This window comes from Bemisia tabaci, chromosome 10, assembly GCF_918797505.1.
Source record: "Bemisia tabaci chromosome 10, PGI_BMITA_v3".
Taxonomy (NCBI): domain Eukaryota; kingdom Metazoa; phylum Arthropoda; class Insecta; order Hemiptera; family Aleyrodidae; genus Bemisia; species Bemisia tabaci.
In genome coordinates this window covers 14,484,056-14,509,117 of record NC_092802.1, presented here as the reverse complement: position 1 = coordinate 14,509,117, position 25,062 = coordinate 14,484,056, and the positions used below count along the sequence as shown (strand labels likewise).

General features: G+C 40.4%; 3 protein-coding genes across 4 annotated transcripts in view; 2 read left to right on the top strand and 1 right to left on the bottom strand.

The window, feature by feature from the left end:
- LOC109037684 (glycosyltransferase 25 family member) overlaps positions 1 to 25,062 on the bottom strand; it is a 323,369-nt gene that overhangs the window by 160,524 nt on the left and 137,783 nt on the right. The window lies entirely within an intron of this gene.
- Positions 1 to 25,062, top strand: part of LOC109037686 (cannabinoid receptor type 1A) — a 276,308-nt gene that overhangs the window by 131,138 nt on the left and 120,108 nt on the right. The gene's annotated exons all lie outside the window — the stretch shown is intronic.
- LOC140225663 (uncharacterized) lies at positions 18,023 to 23,656 on the top strand. The gene is made up of 2 exons (XM_072305276.1): positions 18,023 to 18,665; positions 22,924 to 23,656. Exons 1-2 carry the CDS (start codon positions 18,169 to 18,171, stop codon positions 23,654 to 23,656), a joined length of 1,230 nt encoding a protein of 409 aa, XP_072161377.1. The 5' UTR covers positions 18,023 to 18,168.

The window sequence follows — 25,062 nt, the reverse complement described above, 5'->3', positions numbered from 1 at the left end:
TCCTTCAAGCACGAATAGTTGTATCTCTGCGCCGTCAGCACCGCGCATCCTTTCCCGTGCTCTTTTTGATTCCCAAATTGTGTTTGTTTCCGCTCGTCTTATTTGGACTACATTTTGCAATTAGGAACTAAAATTTCTGGTAATCCGTACAAACACTCACGTACATGAGGAAACTAACAGCACATACGTTAGTTTCTAAACTGAGTCAGGAATTGAAGTTCTACGCAAAGTTCACAAAACGCGCCACGCTACTGCCTGCCCGCGCGCGGCCCAAGCTGGCAATTCCGTCGAAATCATATTTATTCGTCCCGAAATAGGATGTCACCGGAAAAAGCTTCGGCTAATACCAATATCTTATCACATTTGTTTGAAAGCCGAACTTGGCGAAAACATAGCAGGCTTTCCTTCCGCGCGAGCGAATATTTACTCGGTTCGCCGAAGAGACAATCAAAACTCAAAAGTTCACGACTTCCCGACAACTTCCCTCGCGACGGTCGGGCGAGCCGAAAATCTGAGGAGCGATTTGGACGGAGGATCAAAGGGAACTCGGCAATCACGGGGTCCAACCCTCCAAGGATGCCAGGTTGTGCGATGAAATGTGTACAGCTCAGACGGGTCTAAGTGGGGAGAATGCTGATTTTCAGCACTATCTGGCAACTATGGCTCCGACATCACGTCGAGTGAGAGTAAAACAAAAGCTCGGGAGCAATTTGGAAGTGCCGCGGAAAATCAGACTGCAAATAGACATATCTAGATCAAAAGGAACTGTATCCATCGTGGTAAGAGCCCTGCCATGCATGTATTTTTATGGAGCTTAGGGCTCATGTCGGAATGGATATAGTTCCTTTTGATTTGAATACGTCCGAATAGAAGGCGAAGAGGGCCGTCGCGTCGCGCCGCCGAGCTGAAAAAAGGCTCCGTGCCTCCAGGGTTGCCGAAAAGTGAACATTATACGCGAATTAGGGGTCTCTATGACTAATGTACAGGGTCTTCTAGAAATTAAAGTCGTTTTAAGGGACGTTCATAAAATACGCACTTCGTGAGAAAAAGTTGAAGGGTGTGGATTCGATCGACATGAATCGATTGACAAATGAAAACGTGTCCCGATCGACAAATTATCAAAAAACCGGTGTCGATTCTGTGAATTAACAAGTTTATCGATCAATTCACTGGTTTGTCGACCATTCATGGATTTATCGATCGATTCACGGGATTGTCGATCAATTAAAGAATTTTTTCCATCGGTTCACGGATTCGTCGGTCGATCCATGGGTTTGTCAATGGATTCACGGAAGTCGATCGAATCACGTCGATTGAATAAGATCTTTATTTTTCGATCGATCCATGCCGATCGGATCGACACCGGGTTTTTTTTATAATTTGTCGATGGCTTCACGTCGAGTGTTAATTATTTTTGATCGATTCATTCCGATCGAGTTCAAACCTTTTGAAAAAATTTCCAATATTTTGTGTTAATAACACAAAGTTTTACAAAACATTTTAAAGTTTTTCTAGAACAAACGTTCGGTCAATACTTTTTTGTTGGTTTTCCTTTGGGTTGTATTGACCCTTTTGACAGTTGAGAATACAATTTCTCAACCTTTCAAACAATATCTAATGTAGTAGTCTTTGGATTGACAACTTTGCGAAGAACGAAGGATTCCTTTCAATAGATTTTCTGCTACGAACTTTGGTTCACTTTGGTTTCGTTGTTGGTTTCACAACACTCTAACACCCTGTAATACAGGGTAGGTCGATCTGAGATGTTGCAACACTGCAGTTTGTTTGCGTTTACACTTAGTGTTAGCGAGGCGCGAGAGGCAATCCGCAAATCAAGTGTGAAAAGCTCAGCTTAAATCGAAGCCAAACCCGATTTGATGGCGTGCTTCCCTCTGCTGCCGGAGCCTGTTGGTATTCCGAGTCTTGTATGAGTCTTTAAGGTGATTCGATGGACGCCATATTTTGTGTCAGAACGACATGACATACACCGCATCCATTGGTTCCATTTTTCAGCTACTCGTCATTTTTCTCGCATTTTGAGATCGCAATTCTGTTGTCATGAGACTAAAGAATTTATGTACCAAATTTGACGAACAAATTCAACGTAATAAGGAAGGGTTTTTTTGAAGGAAAAATATCGCATTCGATACTGATATCGAAACTGCACTCGAATGCGATATTTCCCCCTTAAAAGTACCACGCCTTTATTGCGTTAAATTTCTTTGTCAAAGGTGCATGAATTCTTTAGTCTCATGACAACAGAAGTGCGATCTCAAAATTCGAAAAAAATGACAAGTAGCTGAAATTGTGGAACGAATTGATGCGATATATCGCACGTCGCTCTGACACAAAAAATAGCAATCACCTTAAGTACGGAAAATTGTAACTGTCAATTCCAAACAATTTCTGGAATTTTTGGCAGAGGGTATGAAGATTTTCCGATCATAGTTTTGTTACAAGCTACACAATATGAAAAAGTAACTCGTAAGTAAATTTTGGAAGCAGAACACAAAGTAACCTAAACATGCGGTTAGTATTTATTTTTGATTGGTTTTTCTTGGGTTACATTGACCAAATCTTTTAGATTCCATTTACCAAATCATTTACCTAAAAGCTCTGTCTGGGAAGTTTCCGCGGGAGCAAGCGCTTCCTTCTCCTGAATTGGCGATTTTGCAAGTTGGAAGTACTGTTTTTCCTAGCGTTTAAATCCATTGAAAATATCGAATTTCAGGATAGATTGTTTTACATGCATTTAAATGGAGAAAAAACAGCGTTGCCAACTTTCAAAATCAACACTGTTTTCAAAGCACCCACCCTACATATGAATAGGGTTTTCCGAAAAAAAAAAAACAGCGAAACGGCAACAGCGCTCTTGAGAGGTTATTCGTCGAGAAACTCCTGAGGCCAAGCGTGATTGCCCAGACACGAACCAATCGTTCTTCAAATGTCAACAACCGGCAAATTTCTCTGAAGAATCAATCTTAACTCAATCAAAGATGCCTCTTCGCGCTTACGTCTCTGAATCCCTCTCTAAACCCTGCAATCCTGGGATAAAAGGCAGAACGAGCCGTTCTTCAAAGCCTTGTCATTTCTGTCCTGGGAAAAAGTGCAACGATATCTTATTCAATTTTCCTTCTCCATCCACGCAAATGGCACTACTTGAGCGATGACTGATTCGTGGATTGATTTGATCTGACATCACCACTACGCTCGAAAAGTAGACACGTCAGACTGACTAGAGAGTCACGAGGAAGTCATGGAGAAAATAAATTTATCACAATACTTAAATTCGGCGTCGTTGTGCTATGTACGCTCTGATCAAATCCATCGAACAGCATATTGGACAGCGCAAATCGCGCTGGCATTATTTGGTCAGCTATTCACTCAGATAAGATCATTGATTTTTTTACAGTGTATCGAACAGATTATTGACAACGCAAAAGGGGCATATCTACAGAACGATTCACGGGGGAAAAAGTGTGAGGGGTTATCCTCTAAAAATGAGGCGCTACCCCAATTTGTCAGACGATATGGGCATTACCAATTGATTTTGGTAGTATCGCAACTTAAGTTGGGATAATGCCGCAACATTTTGGTTGGTAACCTAATTTTTTGGGTTACTACCACAATTGATTTGGATACCACCGCAATTAATTGAGGTACTGTACTATCTCAATTAATTGGAAATGTCCGTATTATCTAACAGCCCCTCCTACCTCTTTTTCCCCTCTTTGATAGGGCCAGAGAAACGATTCTTCTTTTCGCTCTGACGAAAGTTTGCGACAGACTTTTTTCTCTCCCATCGTCCAAAACCTTGGATGTAACGATACCAGAGGCGTGGCGTGCTTTGCGATATATCGTTTGATCTGTCCTTTAAACCTATAGAAAAGGATCGATTAACAGAATGTCCGCAACGAACATCTAGATAATTGATTCTTTGCCATAGTTTTGAATGGGAAAATATCGATAATCGATATCGATCATTCACGCTTCGGTACTGAAGAATACACTCGCTCCGGACTCATTAACTTAATCGAAGAACTTTCCGAGATCGGCAACTGTGTTCCAAATTCTGCCGAGCTGAGGAAGAATACGCCGTAAGAACATTCGAGAGTTGCCAAATTTCCTTCAGTAAAATGTGTACTTTTGAAGTATGATGTTGGTATTTTTCCTTGAAATTTTCAGGGAATTTAGGTGAAAATGCGAACAAAATTACCTGAAAAATTGGACGGAATATATTCATAAGTTTACCAAGAAATTCGGTTTTTATCGAAGGAAACTTGGCAACATCTGAAGGTTCATACGGCGTTTTTCCTCAGCACGGCAGAATTCTTCCGTGTACGGTTTGATTTATCGCGAATATGGCTACTGCCGGCGAAACGTTATTTACGATCACCCGAGCGGAACGTGAGTTACGAGGCACCGCCGCGAGATAGCGCTGGCACCCCCGACTCCCGACGCGACCCCTGTCAGCGTGCACCGAATCCCGGGATCCGCAAAAACTGGGTCGGGTCTGGAGGAGGTGCGGAGAGGGGCGGTGGTGAAAAACTTGAAAAATGGCATATGCACACATTCCGCGGTGACTAACTGCATACTGATGGTGGGAGCATAAAAACATATCCGTACCTCAATCTTCGCGAGCGTGAATTGAGGGTTATTTTGATGTGTTCGTAACCTGGGCCCTGTACGCTTGGGGCACATCGAGTGTTATTCATGTTACACGTGCTACTTGATATGGAAAGACCCGAAAACCAATATCTAGACCGGACGCTATATGTATAATAATCGTGCGAAATTCATCATTCAAAACCTTGAAATAAGGCCATGAATCAGAGACTAACCATGGAGAAAATGCAGAAGGTGGTAAAAAGCGGAGGAATGTACTTTTCTACGTCACAGATATTCACATATAAAACACACAGATAGAACACATTCCGCAAAATTTTTCGTTCTCAATAACGTTTTCCCTTCATTTCGAAACACATGGCAAGGAAAGACAAATTTCGGTGAGTACGCCATGTTAATCGTGCAAATTGCATAGCGTCACTGTCACGCAATCCCCGTGTCTAAAGACGAATGGAGACTCTCTAATGCACGCTGATTTTTGAAATTGATAGACAAAGCGATGAAAAAAGGAGACAAGACGAAAATCGGGCGGTCCTATTGGTAAGAGTGGGCGGTTGCAACAGACGAATGAGATAAGACCTGGAACTTCCATTAAAATATTCTCCGATCAGAGAAGAGAAATCAGGGCAGTTTTCAAGAAATTATGTTGACTAGTTTTCCGAAGAAAAAATACGGTATGCCAGAAAGTCTGCAACGTCGCAGATGGAGCTACGTAGTTTCACACTTCAACTTTTGATATCCAACAATCATGTAACTCAGAGGCGATTTTGTACGGTGACAACACTGCTTTTCCTCCATTTGAATCCATTAAAAATATCGATTTGGAAGCCGTCCCTAAATTACGAAACGCACTTTTTCAGCATTTTTGACCCTGTCTTCTCCCCTTGTAACGCTTTCGTGGCGAAGGTCCGTATCCTTTGACACGCTAAAACAAAATGACGTAACACTCTCCTCAACCCACCCTCCTCCTCCGGATCGCTACGTAATTTAGGGACAACCTCACCAATAATCGATTACTTTACATACATTTAAATGGAGGAAAAATATTGTTACCAACTTTCAATGATCGCCACTGGTTTAACTTACAGGATCTGAACCAAATTTTCGAAGTTATTTTTTTTCGTTTTTGTACAAATTTTCGAAACTGAAGGATAAAGATGCGTGCAACAACTTCATTCGAGATAAAACTCGCCTATGCCGCATTTTCTCTCGGGGGAAGTTCGAGATTTCTCCGGGTCGCGGCGACCGTGATTTTACAATTTACAGTCCAATGGATCGAAAAATACACACCACGTGCGAACGAGAGATTACTACGGCTTGAGTGCGTTTTCCGGACGAGGGCGGTATTTTGTCGGGCTGAGCAAAAACCACAGACATAGTAAGGGTTCCGATTGGAGGTTAGCGCGGTTTTGCATGGGCGGAGCAGCGTTGCGAGGGGTGAACGCGGATAATGCAATTTAAAATCTGAGTTCGACAGCCATGAGAAATCGATTAGGGTAAACACTGAGTTGAACGAGCGTCGATCAAAGTTTACCTGGCTCGACTGCTGTCGTGCTATGGAAGAACGCCGTATAAACCTCCAGACGTTGTCGTATTTCTTTGGACAAATCATTGATTTTTGGAAAAATTTCATTAAAAATTCATCTTAATCGTATTAAAATGACACATATGAAAAAGCTGTAAGAGCGCAGCAAATCGACGTTGTAAGTCGGCAATCACATGACTCGTTTGCGGTGTCTGAAAATCTCCTCCTCTATGTTATTTTTTTAAAGGAGGACAAATTGACATCGTTCCTTGAAGTTTTTGCAGAATTTTCTTCGCACCGAGAAGAAAAATCACGACAGTTTTAAACAGTTGCCAATGAGTAGTTTCCCGTTTAAAAAATAAATTATGACAGGAAGTCTGCGACGTCGCAAATCGAGTTATGTGATTGCCGACTTACACCGTCGAAATGACGTGCTCTCAGGAAAGACAGCAATAAATGACATTATTCCTCCAAAGAGCCAATAAAAAACAGTGACTGAGGAAAAAATGTCTTGGTTCAAGCAGAAATATGCATAAACTTACCGCCGGAAAGATTTCCTAATGAATCAATGAAGAAAAAACTTGAATAAAGAAGAAGAGATTATTAGGAAACGGTACTTCTCTACCAAGAATGTTTGAAGAAAAGATGCTCATATGAATAAAAAGTCACTAACATCAAGCAGAAACCCGCTTTCATTCGTCGATTTTATTCTTGATTCAAAATAAAAGCTTCTCGACGGCATACTCAAGAATGTTTCCGCCCAAACCGAGCCACTTTTTTCTATAATAAAAATAAAAAATTATGCTAAATGTCAGTAAATACGAATGCTAGGACTTAGTGGAACTACCGCTCCCTTTTTGTGCCGTAGTCTCTTGATTTCTTTTTCAAAGAAGGCTCTGTTCTCTTAAGGGCTACCTGTCATTCTTGACATGTTGGAGCTCTTTCGATTTCGTATGATACTGTGCAACACTTCTGATACAAGATAGTTGCTTATAGCGCCGTGGCACGCCGCAGCGCAGCGGGCGACCGGCCAGCGCATTGGCGCCTACAAACCTAACACGGATACTTCACGCATTGCGCAAAGCGTGAAGTATCCCTGTTAGGTTTGTAGGCGCCCGCCAGTGCGCGTTCCGCGCTGGCTGCACGCCGCGCCGCGGGTGAAGTGGTGAGTGCTCCTGACCTCTCTCTCTGTCAATTTGACCGAGTGCGGTCCTGTCAGTTTTGGATAACATACGTTTCTTATCCTGACTTAGACTAAAGCCTGACTATTCTCTGCAGCGGTCTCGATAAACAACCATCGCTCAAGAGATCGGTTAAAAAGGCCTTTCCAAAATTACCCTCCTTGACTTCCATACCTATCGCTCCAATAGCCAGGGTACCTGGAGCCCCGAAGAAGAGTCTAAAGCGTCCCGTCTCCAAGTCCCGGTCAATCTCCAGGACCTCTTTGATCTCCCGGAAAACTTTAATAGCAATCGACGCGGCGGAGGATCAGTGGCGTGGCGTGAATTGCGATGTATCGATTGTTCTGCCATTCAAACCTATGGTAAAGAATCGATTATTAAGGTGTATATAGGTTTAAATGGCAGAACAATCGATACATCGCAATTCACGCCACGCCACTGCGGAGGATCTGAATAGTCGCTTCTTTCACCTGCGGGCTGATTATTGAAATTGATAGACAAAGCAATAGACAAAGAAGACATAAGGAGTATAAAGCAATCCTACTTGTTGAAATGAGTGGCTCTTATAGACTAAGGGAGAAAATGATGGACTAACTATCGGGTCTCTCGTGGGTTGCCGTCAGTTAGTCTGTCACCTAGTCCTTCGTCCACTGCAGCCAACCGCTTCCACCAATAGGATCCCTCAATATCTCTTTTGTCGTCTTTGTCTATAGCTTTGTCTATAAGTTTCAATAATCGGTCCGCTGGTCGACGACTGCTATACCGGCTTGCCAGGCCCGGCACGGCCAGCATACGAGTGTTCAGCGGGCCGATTATTGAAATTGATAGACAAAGCCATAGACAAAGAAGACAAAAGAGATTCTATTGGTGGAAGCGGGTGGTTGCAATGGACAAAGGAGGTAGGTAATAGACTGACTAACAGCAACCCACGAGAGATCCGATAGTTAGTCCATCATTTTCTCCCTCAGTCCATGGGAAGCATGCATTTTAACCAATAGGATCGCTCCATATCCCCTATGTCTCCTTTGTCTATCGCTTTGTCTGTCAATTTCAATAATCAGTCCGCTGGCATACTGATCCGTGGAGCGTACAGGGAGCGCAAACCTCATTTCTGGGGCTTGAGTGCTTACGACAAAGAGAAAACTGACTTTCTCACTGACGTCACCATTTTTTACATATATTACCGATGGACAGCGGTTGATAGTTCGAAGGGAAAAACAAGTTTTTCGTAAAAGCCTTTACTGAGAATGAGATTGAAATTAGATTTTTGTTGGTTTTTTTTCGTAAAAAGCAGTGCTTAATGGATTACTCAAGGTCAGCTCTAACAATAAGTGCGAGATGAATGCAACTCTGCACATGTTCCGGAATGAAATCAAAGGGTCCCATCATGAAATATCCACGAATAAAGGCTTTGATATTAATAATGAGCAAGGCGGGTCGTTATGGATGATCAGCGATAATGGAGATGTTGCATGTGTGAGGAATTTGCGTTTGCCTATTGATTGTTATGTAAAAGTTCGCGGGAAACACGATGGTGTCACTGGTTTTCTCTGAAATCAACTCCCAAGATAAAAAAAAGCTCTCAAGGTTCAAAGGCTCTCAAGCAAAGCTCTATCGGTTCATTGCATGCGTCATTTTGATTCGAGCTTAATTAATTTTTTAAAAGGTCCCGGATAAAAAAGCTTCTTATTCAGTGAAAAAATAGAAACCAATTCACGGGAAAAATATTAGGATCTTTGCTCTAACTTGGCTTATGACGTAAAATACGACGGAGAACACGCATGGAAAACGCATTACCTCAGTTCTTTATTCAAGATGACCATTAATTTGAGGTCGGAAAAAGGGTAGGTGTGACTAACGAAACGGCTTCTGAGTGCTTTCTGGTGATTTTTTTGTCACTCTGCGTCGTTGTGCGATCCTGAAATGCGCTAAAAGCATCAAGGGAAAGGACATCTTCTGGGTATTTTACGGTTCCTCGTAAAAAAGCAACCTTTTTAGTACCAAAGTGCGCTTGCTACTCTAATTGAAAGATTCCAGTAGGCATGGTGGACCACTAAACAAGGTACGAAGTTCAGCATTCTGATTCATGCCTCTAGACCAGAATTTCACGTGAAACACGATTCACCCAACGAAAATTAACGCACTAACTCCTTGCCAAAATATTGAATATTTCTCGACGCGTGAATTCAAAACTTCCACTCATGAAAACGCAATGGTCTACGTGAGTTAAATCGAGCACTAAACGTTGCCGTGACAGTCTCTGCGGCATAAAAATATTACAACCTCAATCTTGACGTTTTGGCTCAGCTGTAGCGAGTTGTTTATAGTTTGAAAAACACATGATGGGAAATGAACAAAGCTCGATGAGATTTTAAAGATGAATAAAACATGCTATGTTAGATCAAATTAAGTTGTTTGTATTTCTAACCAAATTTTGGGGTACGTCAAAGAGAGCTCAAATGGGCATGGATTCGTATTCTTCTTTACATTTTTGCATGACGATCGGAGATATTTCATTATGTGTTACCACACCAAGAAAACTTAGAAACTGTTAAAACTTTTATGAATTAGAGTTCAATAATCGATATCAGACAAACACAGAGAAACTGTTCAACGCGAAAATTTCACGGAATTTTCATTATGCTGCCGATAAAATTCAGAGAAATTTTCAAACAGATTGAACCGAAAATTTCTCTGTAAAAAAATAAAATGGCGACGGAAATTTTGAAACGTCGCATGGCACTTGTGATTCTTTGGCCGGAAAGTGGAGATATTCCCTGAGCTTATTCCTACGTCCCACAAAAAAAAAAAATGGGCTTATTACATTGATCTCCTAATGCATTAGAATCTAAGTTTTCAACGATTTCGACTAAGGTCTCTTACTCTACAGAGCCAAGAAGAATTACCGTACTTGCCTTTAATCATTGTCACAATTCCTTTCCTGTAACACGAATTATCTGGGAAATTCGTGAGTGTGCTTCTTTCAATTTCTCAAAGTATTTTACTCGCAAAGTAATCTCCTGCGTCTGACAATTTGAAGAGGAAATACTTAGGAATTTGTTTCAGGAATTATGTCTTGGAGGAAGCATTTAAAAAGATAAATGTTACAATCAATTACTGTGTAGTTTGCCGCACTAAAAAAAACTTTCAGTACAGCATCTCACGGAGGCAAACTAGAGTCCCTTTATACCCAGAGTTAAGACAACTCACTTTTAGTTGGGCTGAAAGTGGCCTAAAAAAAATCCAATTCTGATTGGTTCTCGCTCATGGAGGCCGAAACGAGTGCACCAAGATGGCGGTACCTTGAATGTGAACAAGAATAATGAAAATATTACCTAATTGTGGTTTATCAAGAGTAAATTGTTATTTCCATCGGTCTAAAATGAAAATAGATTAAGAAATTATTCACAAACCAATCTCATTTTCTTTTTAATTGATCAATTTGATGATGTAGTTGTTTTTGTGTGACAGACATCGCAGGATTCCTAATCCTTATCCTTCAATATCGTTCGTTTGGGTGCACTCGTTTCGGCCTCCATGGCCAGCCAAGGCCGGCTGCCAGTCAGCTGATAATCGAGTTGTCTTAACTCTGGGTATAAAGGGACTCTAAGGCAAACTAGTGGCTGCTGTTGCTACGTTGTTACAAGAGTACAAGCCAGTGGCGTGGCGTGAATTGCGATGTATCGATTGTTATGCCATTTAAATCTATGGTAAAGAATCGATTTTTAAGGTGTTCGCTGCGAACACCCTGTTTATCGATCCTTTTCCATAGGTTTAAATGGCATGACAATCGAAACATCGCAATTCACGCCACGCCACTCGTACAAACGATGTCGGGATCAGAAATGAGTTAATACTAATTATTTCAGACTCTTAGTGATAGTACTGCCAACCAATTGACAACTTACGAATCCCATAAAACCTCCTTTTTTAAAACATGAAGGCAACACATTTTTTTCCTGGTGGAAGGGTTCTTAAATGGTCGACAAATTCTGGAAGGCGAACTAGGTTGAAATTGAATATCACATGAAAATGTAACTTACCAACTGGGTTGGTTTTTAAGAGCACAGGAGAACAAATCCGGGAAAACTCTTACCTGAAACAAACAGTAGTCGTCAAATTAGGTAAAAAAAGAGACTCGATGGAGGGTCGTAGTAATTGATATCACACAATATGAAATCAAGGTTTGGAAATTTTAAAATATGTTCTCCATGCATAAATCTTGCGCTCTTTTCGACGAATTTACCAGTTTTTTCACAGATGATCACAACCGGAGATGACAATCAAATTTTCTCAGAAATTCAGTATAATTACATTATTTTTTGGCTAATTTTTGAAAAGAAGAGTTAATTCACGACTAAACGATTAGGCTAACGAAAGAAGGGAACAATGTTTTCGGTTACGGAAAATTTAACCTAATTCTCCTAATTTTCGTTTTGTGGGTTGAACTGTTAGGGAGATTTTCACAAAAATCTGCTCATGGATTTTCTCAATTTTGTAAAATTCTGGCTGGCGACGCGACGCGACGTCTTGAGTGCCAGACCATGTTTTGAAGAGAATATACGAGATATTACGGAGTTCTTTAGTACCAAGGTGTGGGAAAAAATTGGTTGGGTTTGAAGAGCAGAGCGTGATTGACATTTGAAAACATTGACATTGCACAAACATCTGAAAATGTTTGTGCGGTGGTATCTGTTTTCCTCTACCTTCGCAGATGTGTTTCAATAATTCAACACAAGAGACGCTTAATTACGAGTGCACGTTCATAGCAAACGCCTAAGAGCGGGGTGATGGTCTTGCTTCTTCGAAAATGCTCTATTTGCTGCCTTTGTTTGTTAGACTTTTAGGCCTTTTTTCTACTTCTACGCTGATACATTTCCCTATCACTAATTTTGTAAAGACCCATTATGGTTTCTTGGAACTGGATACCTTTTTCAAGAGAGTGTGCATATTTATGAATGTGGACGTGGTTTTTTTGCCTACCTGCCCAGCTTCCCATTTTTTCTCGTCGAGCCATTTGCAAGTGCACAGATGCATTACCTGCTAATTTCTCTGCAATGTTAGTTTAGTTTTTTAGGTATGTGCGAGTGAGATGGCGTCAGGATCGGTTCCACGAAGAAGTGCCTAAAGCGCACGGAGAAAAAACTTCGTGCGTGGGACCCAAAATTGAGGTCATATGGATCTCTGAAGTTTTTTGATCACGCATCCGAAAACTTGAGGTCGACCTGCTGAAGTTCGGGTCAGAATTCGAAGCACTTCGGTATGTACCGGAGTACTTCAGATGTGTGACCCGAACCCTTCGGTATAAATCGAAGTACTTTGGATGTCTGACCTGAACTTCGGCAGCTGGATCTCGAGTTTTTAGATACGTGATCCGAAAACTTCAGAGATCCAAATGACCTCAACTTCGGGTCCCACGCACAATGTTTTTTCCTCCGTGTGCGATTATGCATTCATACTATTTCCAGCGCCCTTTGTTCATGGTTCAAACAGCTTTTTTCAACATCTACATTTTCTGCGGTGACTGGCAGCTTCGAGTTCGACGCGATTTGTTTAAATGCTATCATGACATGATCGGGAGCGCGGAATTTCAAGGTTGCAGAGGAATTACACTGAAAAAAAATCTCGGTGTATTTACTAAGAAAAGGGTAAAATTACCAAGAATTCAGGGTTCTGTTTGATCCCAGTTTTTTTTTTTGTGAAATTACCATTTGTGGAGAAATCTCGGTAAAATTATTGAACTTTCTCGGTAATTTTACTGGACCTTGGTAAAAACGCCAATATTTGTTATCGACTGTGGTAGAATTACCGAGATAAAATGGCAAAGTTACCGGGAATTGATTTCCAATAAAAGTGGAATTCTTACCTGGAAAAAACAGTAAAAATACCGGTGTTTAGGTAAACTTACCAGCCTGTGTTGGTAAAATTACCAATAATTGGTAAAAAAAGTGAGATGGTAAAGGTACCAACGGACCTTGGTAAAAACGCCGAAAATTTTTTTTCAGTGTATGTCCTCCTCTCTTTTTATGTAGACGGTTCCCTCCTATTTTTAAGCACTCAGCCGATAAAAAGTTATTTTTGATTTCGACTGCCTGCAGAATTCTTGTAATGCATTCACATGGCACAAGGACCGAACAACAAGATGGCAAATAGGGGCCTCGCATGTTTAGAATAGATGTATGTGTTATACCTTTATTTTATAGGTCTAATATCAAAGAGCAGAGGACGATAATCGTTTTTCTATAATTTATTTTTTCAAAGCAGTGTACTTTTCTCAAAGATAGTTGAAATTTGGTGAGGCGAATTCTTTCACTTGCTCATCTTCTTTGAGGAACTTTCAAATGCGCCTACATAAAAAGCAGCTGAGCGCATCTCTAATACGAATGTATTAAAGCTTTTCCCCTTGCTCTGTCTTGCCTATATGTTCCCAAACTAAAAATCGAACCGAACACAGAGGATTGTGATCAGGAATCTTGCAGCCACATCATTTTTTGTCTGTGCAAGAGCAAAAGTTTGGTTATGACATGAAAATTTCATTATCGTGGTGCAATTTTTCTACCTTCCATAACTAGAAGTATTGCATCACTAAAAATGGACAGAATTCAGCAGAATTTACCTAAATGAAAGACACTAAGCAGAATCAACCTAATTACATTCCACTTTTTCCCTCGTATTTTATTTTTTTAACACAACACTGAAAGAAAAAACGCCTTGAAACTTCTTGCGAATTTCGCATAAATTGTAAAGCGTATAATCTAAAGTTATACATCAGTTTTGCTTAATTTTCCATTAGAAAATAAAACAAGAGAGGATATTAGACAAGGCTTGATAAAGTTAGGATGAATTTTGTTACGTTAAACATATTGCCATTCAACAGGGCGTAAAAGAATACGTAGAAAATTAAAAGTGAAATGGGAAACTGATTCGTTATAAACCTTAACTCTGTATTCTATGTAGGGTTTTGGTAGATAATGAGTGAGTTTATGGTGGTGAGTGAGTGTATCTGGTTAAGTAATTTTAATGTGCCTCTTGCAAACTTCTACTGCGGCAAAAATAAGAAATTTTCCTTGCAGAAAATGTCTCAAAAATCACGATGAGCGCATTAGCAGTCTGAAATTCACTCCAAAATTCAGAATTTGCGTGAGATTTGCGTTTTTTCTAAAATAATAGGTATAAGCATATCCCTAATAAATCTGAAATCTACCAAATTTTTGAAAAACAGATTTTTCAGCTCAAAAAAATCCCCTCTTTTGGGATATTTTATTTCCGAAGGTTTTGGAAGAAAACGAGGATCATTTTAGGCTACAGCGGCAAGAATTGAGTGGGAATAACTCCACTTGTTATCTGAGAAATAAAATTTTCCTCCCTTCACCGACGCATAACAATCGGATGAGTTTTACATGGCGTTATAAGGACGGAAAGGAGCTTTTGTCCAAAAAAATCTTGATGTTAGGAACAGAGAGGAAACTTGAATAAGCATGCGATAAATGGCTATTGGGTAATTTTGGCAGCTGAATCCGAAAATCATCGTATTTTTTCTCCTGTCATTCAGTCTGCATAAACTGCTACGTGCTAAGCACGTTAGGGTCGCTAGTTATTTATAAACATACGGAAATAAAGAGAAGAAAATTAGTTGGGTTTTGTGTAATGTTTTATCATTTGAAATGACAATAATTCCAACAATCTGTACACAAATCGTATTCTGAAAAGTCGTATTTTCTTGGTATTGAACGCCTATGTACACCATTTCTGAATCGTACACGCCTCGAGTTTGCAATGCTACGATCACATGATTGTAGAGATTTTGCTAATGGGTAAAAAAGAGGAAAAGCTGTGTTGCCAACCTACAAAATCGCCACTGTACAAAACTTCAAAATTATAAGTTAAAAACCGCTGACGCCGCAAGTTTGAACAAACGCGCCGAACACAGTGCGGCTGGTGCAGAGCGGGGCTGGCGCTCACGGCCCGGAACGCATAGTAGCGCCTTACAAGACCGCAGGATACTTCATGCATTGCGCATACAGAACGGTGCGCGCTGAAGTCGTTGAAAAGTCGTATTTTCTGGGTATTGAACGCCTATGTACACCGTTTCTGAATCGTACACGCCACGAGTTTGCAATGCTAGGATCACATGATTGTAGAGATTTCGCTAATGGATAAAAAAGAGGAAAAGCAGTGTTGCCAACCTACAAAATCGCCACTGTAATTGAATCGGTGAGGACGAAAACACACCAACTCGGTTACTCGGAAATGCTCAACTTTCATTGAGGACAGTCAGTTTCATAAAGGTCATTGAAGTTGGTTGTGTGTGTTCCAACTTGGACCTTTAAAGTATCTTTAAGTACTTGTCTTTAGGCACCAAAAATCTCTATCTTGGACTAACTCCGTCACCTTCTGTGCAGTTTTGTGTGTGTCTTAATTATTTTCCTTTTTCCGAGTTGGTGTGTTTTCGTTCTCACTGATTCAATGTCGTTGCCGTTGTCAACAACTAGACATGTTACGAATTTTAGCATTTTGATACATGTTTCTTAGCCAGAATGCCACGTCGAGCACTTAAGGTGATTCGATGGACGCCATATTTTGTGTCAGAACGGCATGCGGTACATCGCATTAATTGGTTCCATTTTTCCAGCTATTCGTCATTTTTCTCCAATTTTGAGATCGCAATTCTGTTGTCAGGAGACTAAAGCTCCAATACTTACCAATTTTAACAAAGAATTTCAACGTACTAAAGGCGTGGTTTTTTTAGAGAGAAAACATCGCATTCGATACTGATATCGAAACTGCACTCGAATGCGATATTTTCTCTCTAAAAAAAAAACCACGCCTTTATTACGTTGAATTTCTTTGATAAAATTGGTAAGTGAAAGCTTTAGTCTCCTGACAACAGAATTGCGATCTCAAAATTGGAGCAAAATGACGAGTAGCTGAAAAAATGGAACCGATTGATGCGATATATATCGCATGCCGTTCTGACAAAAAATATGGCGTCCGTCGAATCACCTTAAGGTCTTTCCTTGGAATAGCTGCCTCGGCGATATCGGATATGCGTTTCAGTGGGAGCTCACAGTTCGCAACTTGGAACTTATTTTACATGGATTAATATCTTACTTTCTAGTATAAAATCAGGATGCGTAGTGCACAATGCCTGAGGCGGGAGTCGCTATGGGGGTTGGACCGCGAAGCAGTCAGGAGGCGTCCTCCCCTCGAGTTGTTCGAAAAATCGGGGAAAATTCCTACGAACTATGTGCTCCTCTACGCTAGGGGCGGATCCAACCTGGTGTTCAGGGGGGGGGGGGGCGAATTGTGAGGCACATGACTGAAGGGGCCTTCCCCGGAAAATTTTGAGAATTTAAACACTTGCTGATTGAATTTTAGCCTATTTTTAACCTTGGAAGTTCCTAATATTAAGACGGATATTTTTATAGGTATCCCCACTTGTTTCCGTCAATTTGATGGTAAAACACAAGAGAAAAAATTAAAATCTCTATTCAAACGTTTATTTGTACTTGTTTTGGATATCTCAAACCTGTAAATAGTCTATTCTTCTTAGTGACATTAAAATATCGTAACAAGCAAAAATAGCTTAAAACATCAGATTTTGAAATTTAAATGAAGGAAGACTGCTAGAGAACCAACAATAACCTGCATTTAAAAATATTTTCTCAGTTTAAAGTGCTAGTACTAATTTAAACGAAACAGAAAATGTGCGGAATATTTTTTGGCTACTTTATTTTAAACATTTAAAAAAAACTTCATTATACAGTCAACGCGGGTCCAGGGGCATCGCCCCTAGCTATGACCACAGCTTAAAAATCCTCCTCCCTACACTAAAAAATTGCAAAATTATCGTTCCTACCAGGCTCCTTTTTCCCCCTTCTTTCCCTTCTTTTTCTTCTCTTTTTTCCTTTCCCTTCTTTTTCCTATTTTTTCCCCTTTCTTTCCCCCCTCTTTTTATGGCTCCAGGGAAGGGGAGGCGATCCCGCGATCCCCCCTGGATCCCCCCTGCTCTACGTATCAAATATTACGGAACAGAACACGCTCATTGGCTCATGAAGCGCGAGCTCATTGGACTCGATAAAGTAGGGAGCCAATGAAACTGCGGCAAAGGTACTACAGTTACTACATACTGCACAATTACACGCTCGAATGTCGAGACAACAGGAACGTGGACATAATGTGAGAACCTATGCGTGCATTTTTACGCTATTTTGGAAATCTCAAGGTCAGCCCTACCCAGAAAATTCAAAAGAACACTCTTTTCCTCTTTTTTTCGGACAACAATTTCTCCCTTCTAAAACTACGCTGCAATTCAATTTTCTTTTAGTTTCCTTTGGCGACTTGGCCTGTCTGTCAGTTGACCGAGTGTAGCAGTCCTGTCACTTTTGGATATTCACGTTTCCGATTAACAGCGTTTCTCGACTGCGCTCCTTTTTGGAATGCTCTCGATTTTAAACCATCTCTCGTTGAAGTTTTAGGCACCCGACTTTTTCCAAAACTCCAAATATTTAAAAATCTACGTTCACCGATAATCCCCGCGATTTCAGCTTTCACTCTCCGTTATAAAACTCGTCGATTTCGGATAACCACGTTTCCGATCGACATGGTTTCTCGACTTCGCTCCTTTTTTTAATTCTTTCGATTTTCAGTCATCTACAGTTTTTCTCCAGAAGTTTCAAGTATCCGACGCCATAAGTGCTGAAAATATTTAAGAATCCATCGATTATTCGTGACTTTCGATTATCTGCACTTTAGTTTTCCCTGATTTCTCCCACTTTCCACCGTCTGCTTTAAAACCCGTCGATGAGGCCTTAAGCCTCGACGCAAACCGAAAGTATGCACAAAAAACTACTATACTTATCGGTCCTTCTGACCAACGCTATTCTCTGCATCGGTCTCGATAAAAAACCATCGCTCCAGAGATCGATTAAAAAGGTCTTTTCACGATTACCCTCCTTGAGTTCCTTACCTCTCGCTCCGATAGCCAGGATACCTCCAAAGAAGAATCTCAGGCGTCCCTCCTCTAAGTCCCGGTCAGTCTCTAAGACCCCCTCAATCTCTAGGGAAACTTTGTTGTCAATCGACGCAGCTGAAGAGCTGAATTCTCGCTTCGTTCATACGGTCGGTGAGTGCGACGATGGCATGCAAGGCCCGATACGGCCAGCTTACGAGTGTTCCGGCATACTCATCCGTGGTGCGTACAGAGAGCGCAAACCGCACTCCTGGACCTTGAGTGCTTACAATAAAGAGAAAAATTCGTTTTCCATGGGTTATCTGCGTTGGGACGCGCAATGGGCCGGATTTCCGCTGGAGTTCAACGCTGGATTCATCATGTAAGAACTGATTTCATCTTTCATTTCATCCCCACGGCGCCTAGTGGATAGAGTCAATCGGAGACAGAGTGGCCAAATTTCATGAATAATAAACTCTTGCAATGGAGATGTTGCACGTGTAAGGAATTTGCGATTTGACTGTTGATTCTTATGTAAAAGTTCGCGAGAAACACGATGGTCCCACTGGTTTTCTCTGAAATCAACTCCCGAGCTCAAAAAAGCTCTCAAAATGAGGCCAAAATGGAGGATATATCACGCTATCCTGAGAGTTCACCTCTACGTCAAGACAAACTCTCCATGCAAAGATAGGGAGCAAATACATTGACAGGGCTGCCACCTTATTTGGGGACTCTTAAACTGTAATCACGGCAACCCTGTTAACGTATTTGCTCCCTATCTTTGCATGGAGAGTTCGTCTTGATGTAGAGGTGGACTCTCAGGATAGCGTGGGATATTTCCTCCATTTTGGCCTCAACTTTGAGAGTTTTTTTTTTTTTTTTTTGAGCTTGGGATTTGATTTCAGGGAAAACCAGCAATAATCAAATCGTAAATTCCTTACACATGCAACATCTCCATTTCACGTGAGATATTTCATGAAATTTCAGAAATGTATGAAAGATATTTAAAAATACTGGTTCCTTTTCATGTTTCGCAAAATGTAAAAATTGTGGCTTTCTTCTATTTGTGTGTGTTTGATTGAGGGTTGCATACTCTGGCTCCTGAAAAATATGAAATATTTCACAGTCACGTAAAATTTCATGAAACATTTCACTGAAATTTCAAATTTTTCATTCCTTTCTTTCGTTTCATTCCCACCCTGATCGGAGAAGTCGGGCATGATTTAAAAACTTTAAAAGCGTGTAAATTCATCAATATGAGATGTTGATGTTTTAAGAGTAAATTTCATTGATTTCCTCGTAAAATTTTCTATAAAGAGCACTCCTTAAAATTAAAATTGTGACGAAATAAATGTAAAATTGTCCAAATTTTGTCAACAATTTCATGTCCAATTTCTTCCAAACACTCGTTCCACCGCGCGGTGGTAAAGATTAATTTTTGGGAATTTTCCCCGTCACGGATTTCGTTCTCGTTCTACACACTTCTTCATTTTTCGTAAGCGGTGTATATCTAACATAATTCATATCGACAGGCAACTCCCAGACGACGTATCTCGTTCGCGGTGTTAAAAAATCTCCGCTCCTATTTTACTTTTTTAAAGGAGAAAATATCAATATCATTCTTCGAAACTTCTTCAGAACTGGCCTGTTGCAAACTTTTGCTAGAGCAAAAATAAGAGTTGTTTCTTATAGATAATGCCTCAAAAATCACGATGAGCGCATCGGCAAAGTCTGTAATGCACTCATAACTTCACAGTCTGCGTAAGAAATTTGCGGTTTTTTGAGCTTCCTGCTTCAAAAACGATACTACGGCACAGGTGAACATTTTGTAAGAGGAGTCGTTCCATCGTCGGCAATAATCATCATGGCCGACGCCAATCCGTCAAAACACGTTTGATGGGACGAGATAACACCTGAACTGGATTAGACCAGATAACAATCGGTGTGTTAACGTTCATATTTTCCACGCCCGAATTGATTGACCTTGAACTCTCCTCGAACTAAGCGCGGAACTGCGCGCAAGCGTCGGCCATGATGAATATCGCCGACGATGGAGCGACTCCTCTAACAAAATGTTCACCTGTGCCGTAGTATCGTTTTTGAAGCGGGAAGCTTAAAAAAACGCAAATTTCTTACGCAGATTGTGAAGTTATGAGTGCATTTCAGACTTTGCCGATGCGCTCATCGTGATTTTTGAGGCATTATCTACAAGAAACAACTCTTATTTTTGCTCTAGCAAAAGTTTGCAACAGGCCCATTTGCTTCGCACGGAGAAGACACATCACGAAAGTTCAAGAAGTAAGAACTGACGCCGAGAAGTTCTCCCTTTAAATTATAAAGTATGACGAGAAGTCTGCAACTTTGCAAATCGAGATACTTGGTTTAGACCAAGGTTAGGTTTAGACCTTGGTTGGAATCGTCGATAAAAGAAAAAGACGGTACAATCGCATTTTTTGACGAGAATTAGAAACCACCACTACTTTATGGTAATTTTCATGCCGCATCTTAATACATGAAACAAATGGGCAAAAATTAAATTTTGGGAGCCTGGAGGCCGGGAATCTCCGATTCAAAATTTTGAAAGTTTTCAAATAATAGACTGACACAGAAAAAAAATGAATTCACTTAAAGATCCTTGATGACGATTAAATCTTTTGCCTCCTTTCGTTTTAAGTGGGTCCTCCGAAACAATTCTGAAGCCACACCGTTGAAAGACTAAGATAATAGAGTATGAATGAAATAGGATTTATAATTGAACGACTAATTTGAAGAAGGATGTAAAGGCCGAAAGTCAAGTCTCGAGATAACATAAGAAAACCTGACTCCTTCGACAATTCTTCATATTTTTGTTCGAAAAAATCAACCAATGTTCTACATACCGTCTATAATTAGCTCGTGATCACTAGAGGAATGCCTGGAGAAATTTGTCAAGAAATAAAAATGGCCTAAAATTTTTGCGAATATGCTCTTCATCCACAAAACCACGAGCCTTAGTTCCTCTGAATAATGAAATCAATCGAAGCAATCTTTATTTGTAACCGTCCGCTGGAAAAAGGACCGTAATCTACGGAGAAAAAATTATAATCGGAACTATATTCCTAGAAACGAGACAACCCCGGAAAACTCTCTCTATTCCCCGAAAAAATGCAGTGGCGAGGTGTAAATGATCTATTATCGATAGTTCCCCATTTTAAACTATGGTAAAGAATCGATTATTAAGTTGTTCGTTGCGGACACCCTGCCTGGTCATCGATCTTTTTCCATAGGTTTAAACGGCAGATCAATCGATATATCGCAAAGCACGCCACACCACTGAAAGAATGAGTCGCGAGCGTCTTGGTTCCGTCGTGTGCTAATATGAGAAATAAACTCCCATTATAATCCGGCTGTCTTACGTCCAAAATATGGCAGATTATAATTTTAAATAGCTTTGTCTCGAAACCAAGTTTTTTTTAGCTAGAAACGTGAGACCATATTAACTCCGGTTCGTTGTTTTTGTGCCTTTTTCAACCCAAAATATGTGAACACACACTGATGGTGTGGTGTCAACTACTCTTTGCATACTTCCCGTCATACTTTATTTTTTCTCTGGTAAACTACGTATACTGAACGTAATTTTTTTAAACTTCCTTGATTTTTTTTTGCGTGCAGAATATTTTTATACATTTTAAGCTATAAAGTTGGGTTGCTTTTTTTCGAAAAAATAAAATAGGAGCTGGCGTTTTGAAACACCGCATTGGAGATACGCGGTTTTGTACTTTGGCCATCGATATGCACAACCACGTTGGATGACGTTGCACACCATGGTATTTGAAGGGAGATATCTCCATTAATTTTGGACGAAGAAAGTTGGTGTTAGGACTATTATTTGCTTATCTACATATAATCAGCAATCACCAAAGCATGATTCTGTGACAAGCACAACTGACCCATTGCAAAGTTAAACCTTTCTGTGTTCGGTGTCATACTCTGTTATTTTATGTTACTTTTCTTTGTGTCAGATCAACGCAAAGGACTCGAGTGCTCCACAAAATAATGCGTTAAATCGATCAAAACCGTAGGTTACTCAGTGACATCGGATCATGAAGAAATTGTCCTACCGAACTTTTGTACCGTTCACGGAAAAAAATTAAATTGCTGATTCAACAATTCAATTGCTAAAAGCAGTAAGTGCAATGTTGCAATGTAGATTTTACAACAAAAAAATGCTACTTTAACCACTCCCGTGGTTAAATTAGTTTACAGTGTGGCTAGCGTAGCATTTTTTTGTTGTAAAATCTACGTTGAAACATTGCACTCACTGTTTTTAGCAATTGAATTGTTGAATCAGCAATTTATTTTTTTCCGTGTGTTTTCCTCCCCGCATTGAAAAATCGCGACCTGCGAGTATCCAGCGCATTGGATCACCACCAATGCGACGCAGGTTCGATCCTGACAGCTAGCGCCTAATTTTAACGAGGTCGCAGATCTTCACACAAAAATTTGGTCGCTCCGACACAAAGATTTGATCGATTTCACACAATGAAAATAGACACAAAAGAATATCCAACAGCTTGTGTTACTTCGAGTTTTACTTCCCATATCAATACAAAAAATTGGTTGCTTTTTCTTACTGTGTGGTTTCTTCTGTCGAGGCATAGGTACCCGCAGTTAAGGACCCCCCGAAATAAATTCCGATACAAGGCTTATTGCGCTTTCCCACTGGATGCCCACACGGACCATCGCTTGGGCAAACACAGTTGCGGACAGAGCGAGGTTGACCTAAAAGGAGAAAGTGGCCCTTGTCATAAGCAGAACATCAGGACGTTTCAAGATTGGCTGGCCCACTATCAGCGACTCGAAGGACCCTACGCGTTTTATCAGAACCAGTGCGGTTTCTCTATGACGCTGAGAAGTTCCGCGAAGCTCTTCAAGACAGTCTTGCGCGCGAACCACTTTTTGCAGAACGAGGATCTCCTCTTCAAGAATAGCGAGATTATAATCCAGGCTTGGGATGATGAACAACCTGAAATGCTACCCATCGAAGCATTTTGGTACGATATCGACTACCTCCACGCGAGGGGAACTGCTAGGATATTTCAGTCGGATTATAAAAATGCGACTGGCGGGATGATAGTCCCTGTCGTAGCCATACAGTTCCCGAAAATGATCGAAGGGACCGATGAAAGGAGGCAATTTTATGTCTGGGCGGCTGCTTACGAGGACATTCAGAAGATACGAGACACGAAGCCATTAAATCCAAAAGAGAAACAGCAACTACAAAGGCTGATCCGAGAAACGGAAGAATTAGAAAAGGAAGATAAACGGGAAGCAAAAAAGGCCAAAAAAAGAAGTTTTTCTATAAAAGGGTTTAGTTTTAGGGGATGGAACTGAACACGAAAAAAAAGTGTTAGGGGTTATCCCCTGATATGGAGAATTTGCACACATCATTTGTCATTGCTTCATCTGAGAGTCCTTAATGGGCTGGGTTTGCAGTATTTTTCATAATTTTTTTTTTTCTGGAATGGGAAACAGTAGAAAAGTAGATTTGAAAGTGAAGATAAAAATGTGTGCGGCCTTTGCGGCATTTTCCATATTTGAACACTTATATTTTAGCGGATTCGGTTAATTTGTCATATTTCTTTCAATAATAGTTCATATTGGAATCTAAGGATATCCTTGTGCTCAGTTCTCGTAGTGATTCTATTTTACACATGAAATTTACGAAATTTCAGACAGTTGCAAATTCTACATTGTGGTACTACCCCGCTTTGTTGGATGAAATGAACATTTCCGATTAATTTTGGTAGTTCCGCAACTCAAGTTGGGGTGGTAACGCAACGTTTGGGTTAGTAACCTAATTTACTGAGGCACTATGCCACAATTAATTGGAGGTGCCCATATCATCCGACAACCCCTAATTTTTTTCTTCCCTTGAACAACGCTCTGCGTAATATCCGCTTCATAACATCGAAGAAAAACGTTTCCTTGATAGTTTTTACTTAAGCTGAAAAAAATACTCGTTGCGCCAAGGATGCAACTCATTTCGCCTAGTAGAATTTTAGTTGTGATGAAGAAAGTCATCTTGTGAACATTGATTCTTTTGAATGTGAAAACCACGAAGATAGTAAGGAAACTTTCAAAGACACAACTAGAACGTTGATGGATACAATGATTCGCTGACAAAAAGAAATCCCCAAAAAAGCCTTTTCTCTTGACAAAACAGGCAAAATTTATCTCAAAGCGTTATGCACATATTTTAGAGAGCGTTTATTCATCGGTGCGGTAACGCTAGCGAAGACGTTATGTGTCGATAACGCGCCGTCAGCAAACGCGTGAGTTGCCAGTGCCGCTACTCCGGTCTGAGAGACGATCGTAATTTTGGGTTTTAACCTCTTTTATTTTATCGATTGAAAATGCCTGAGATTTTAGGCAAAACGTCTCAAATTTTTCATTTGTAATTTTAGCCTTCTTTCTCCAGGTCGTGTTTTAGTATATATAAACTTCCTTGAAGTTTTCTAAGAACTGTCTTTGCCCAGAGATTAAAAATCAAATAAGTTTTTCAGAGTGGACGCAGACATTGAGTAAGTTTCCATTTGAAAAGCAAAGTAGGATAGGAAGTTTCCAACATCGAAGATTGAGATTCGTGGTTCGGGAGTTTCACCATCGATTTACGACCCCAACAATCGACATCGACGAAAAATTAATTTAAATAATTCTAAAAATCAAAAAAATTCTAAAAATTCAGATATTTACGATTCCGACATCGCGTTTTGGTACCTCACCGAGTGACGTTTGTA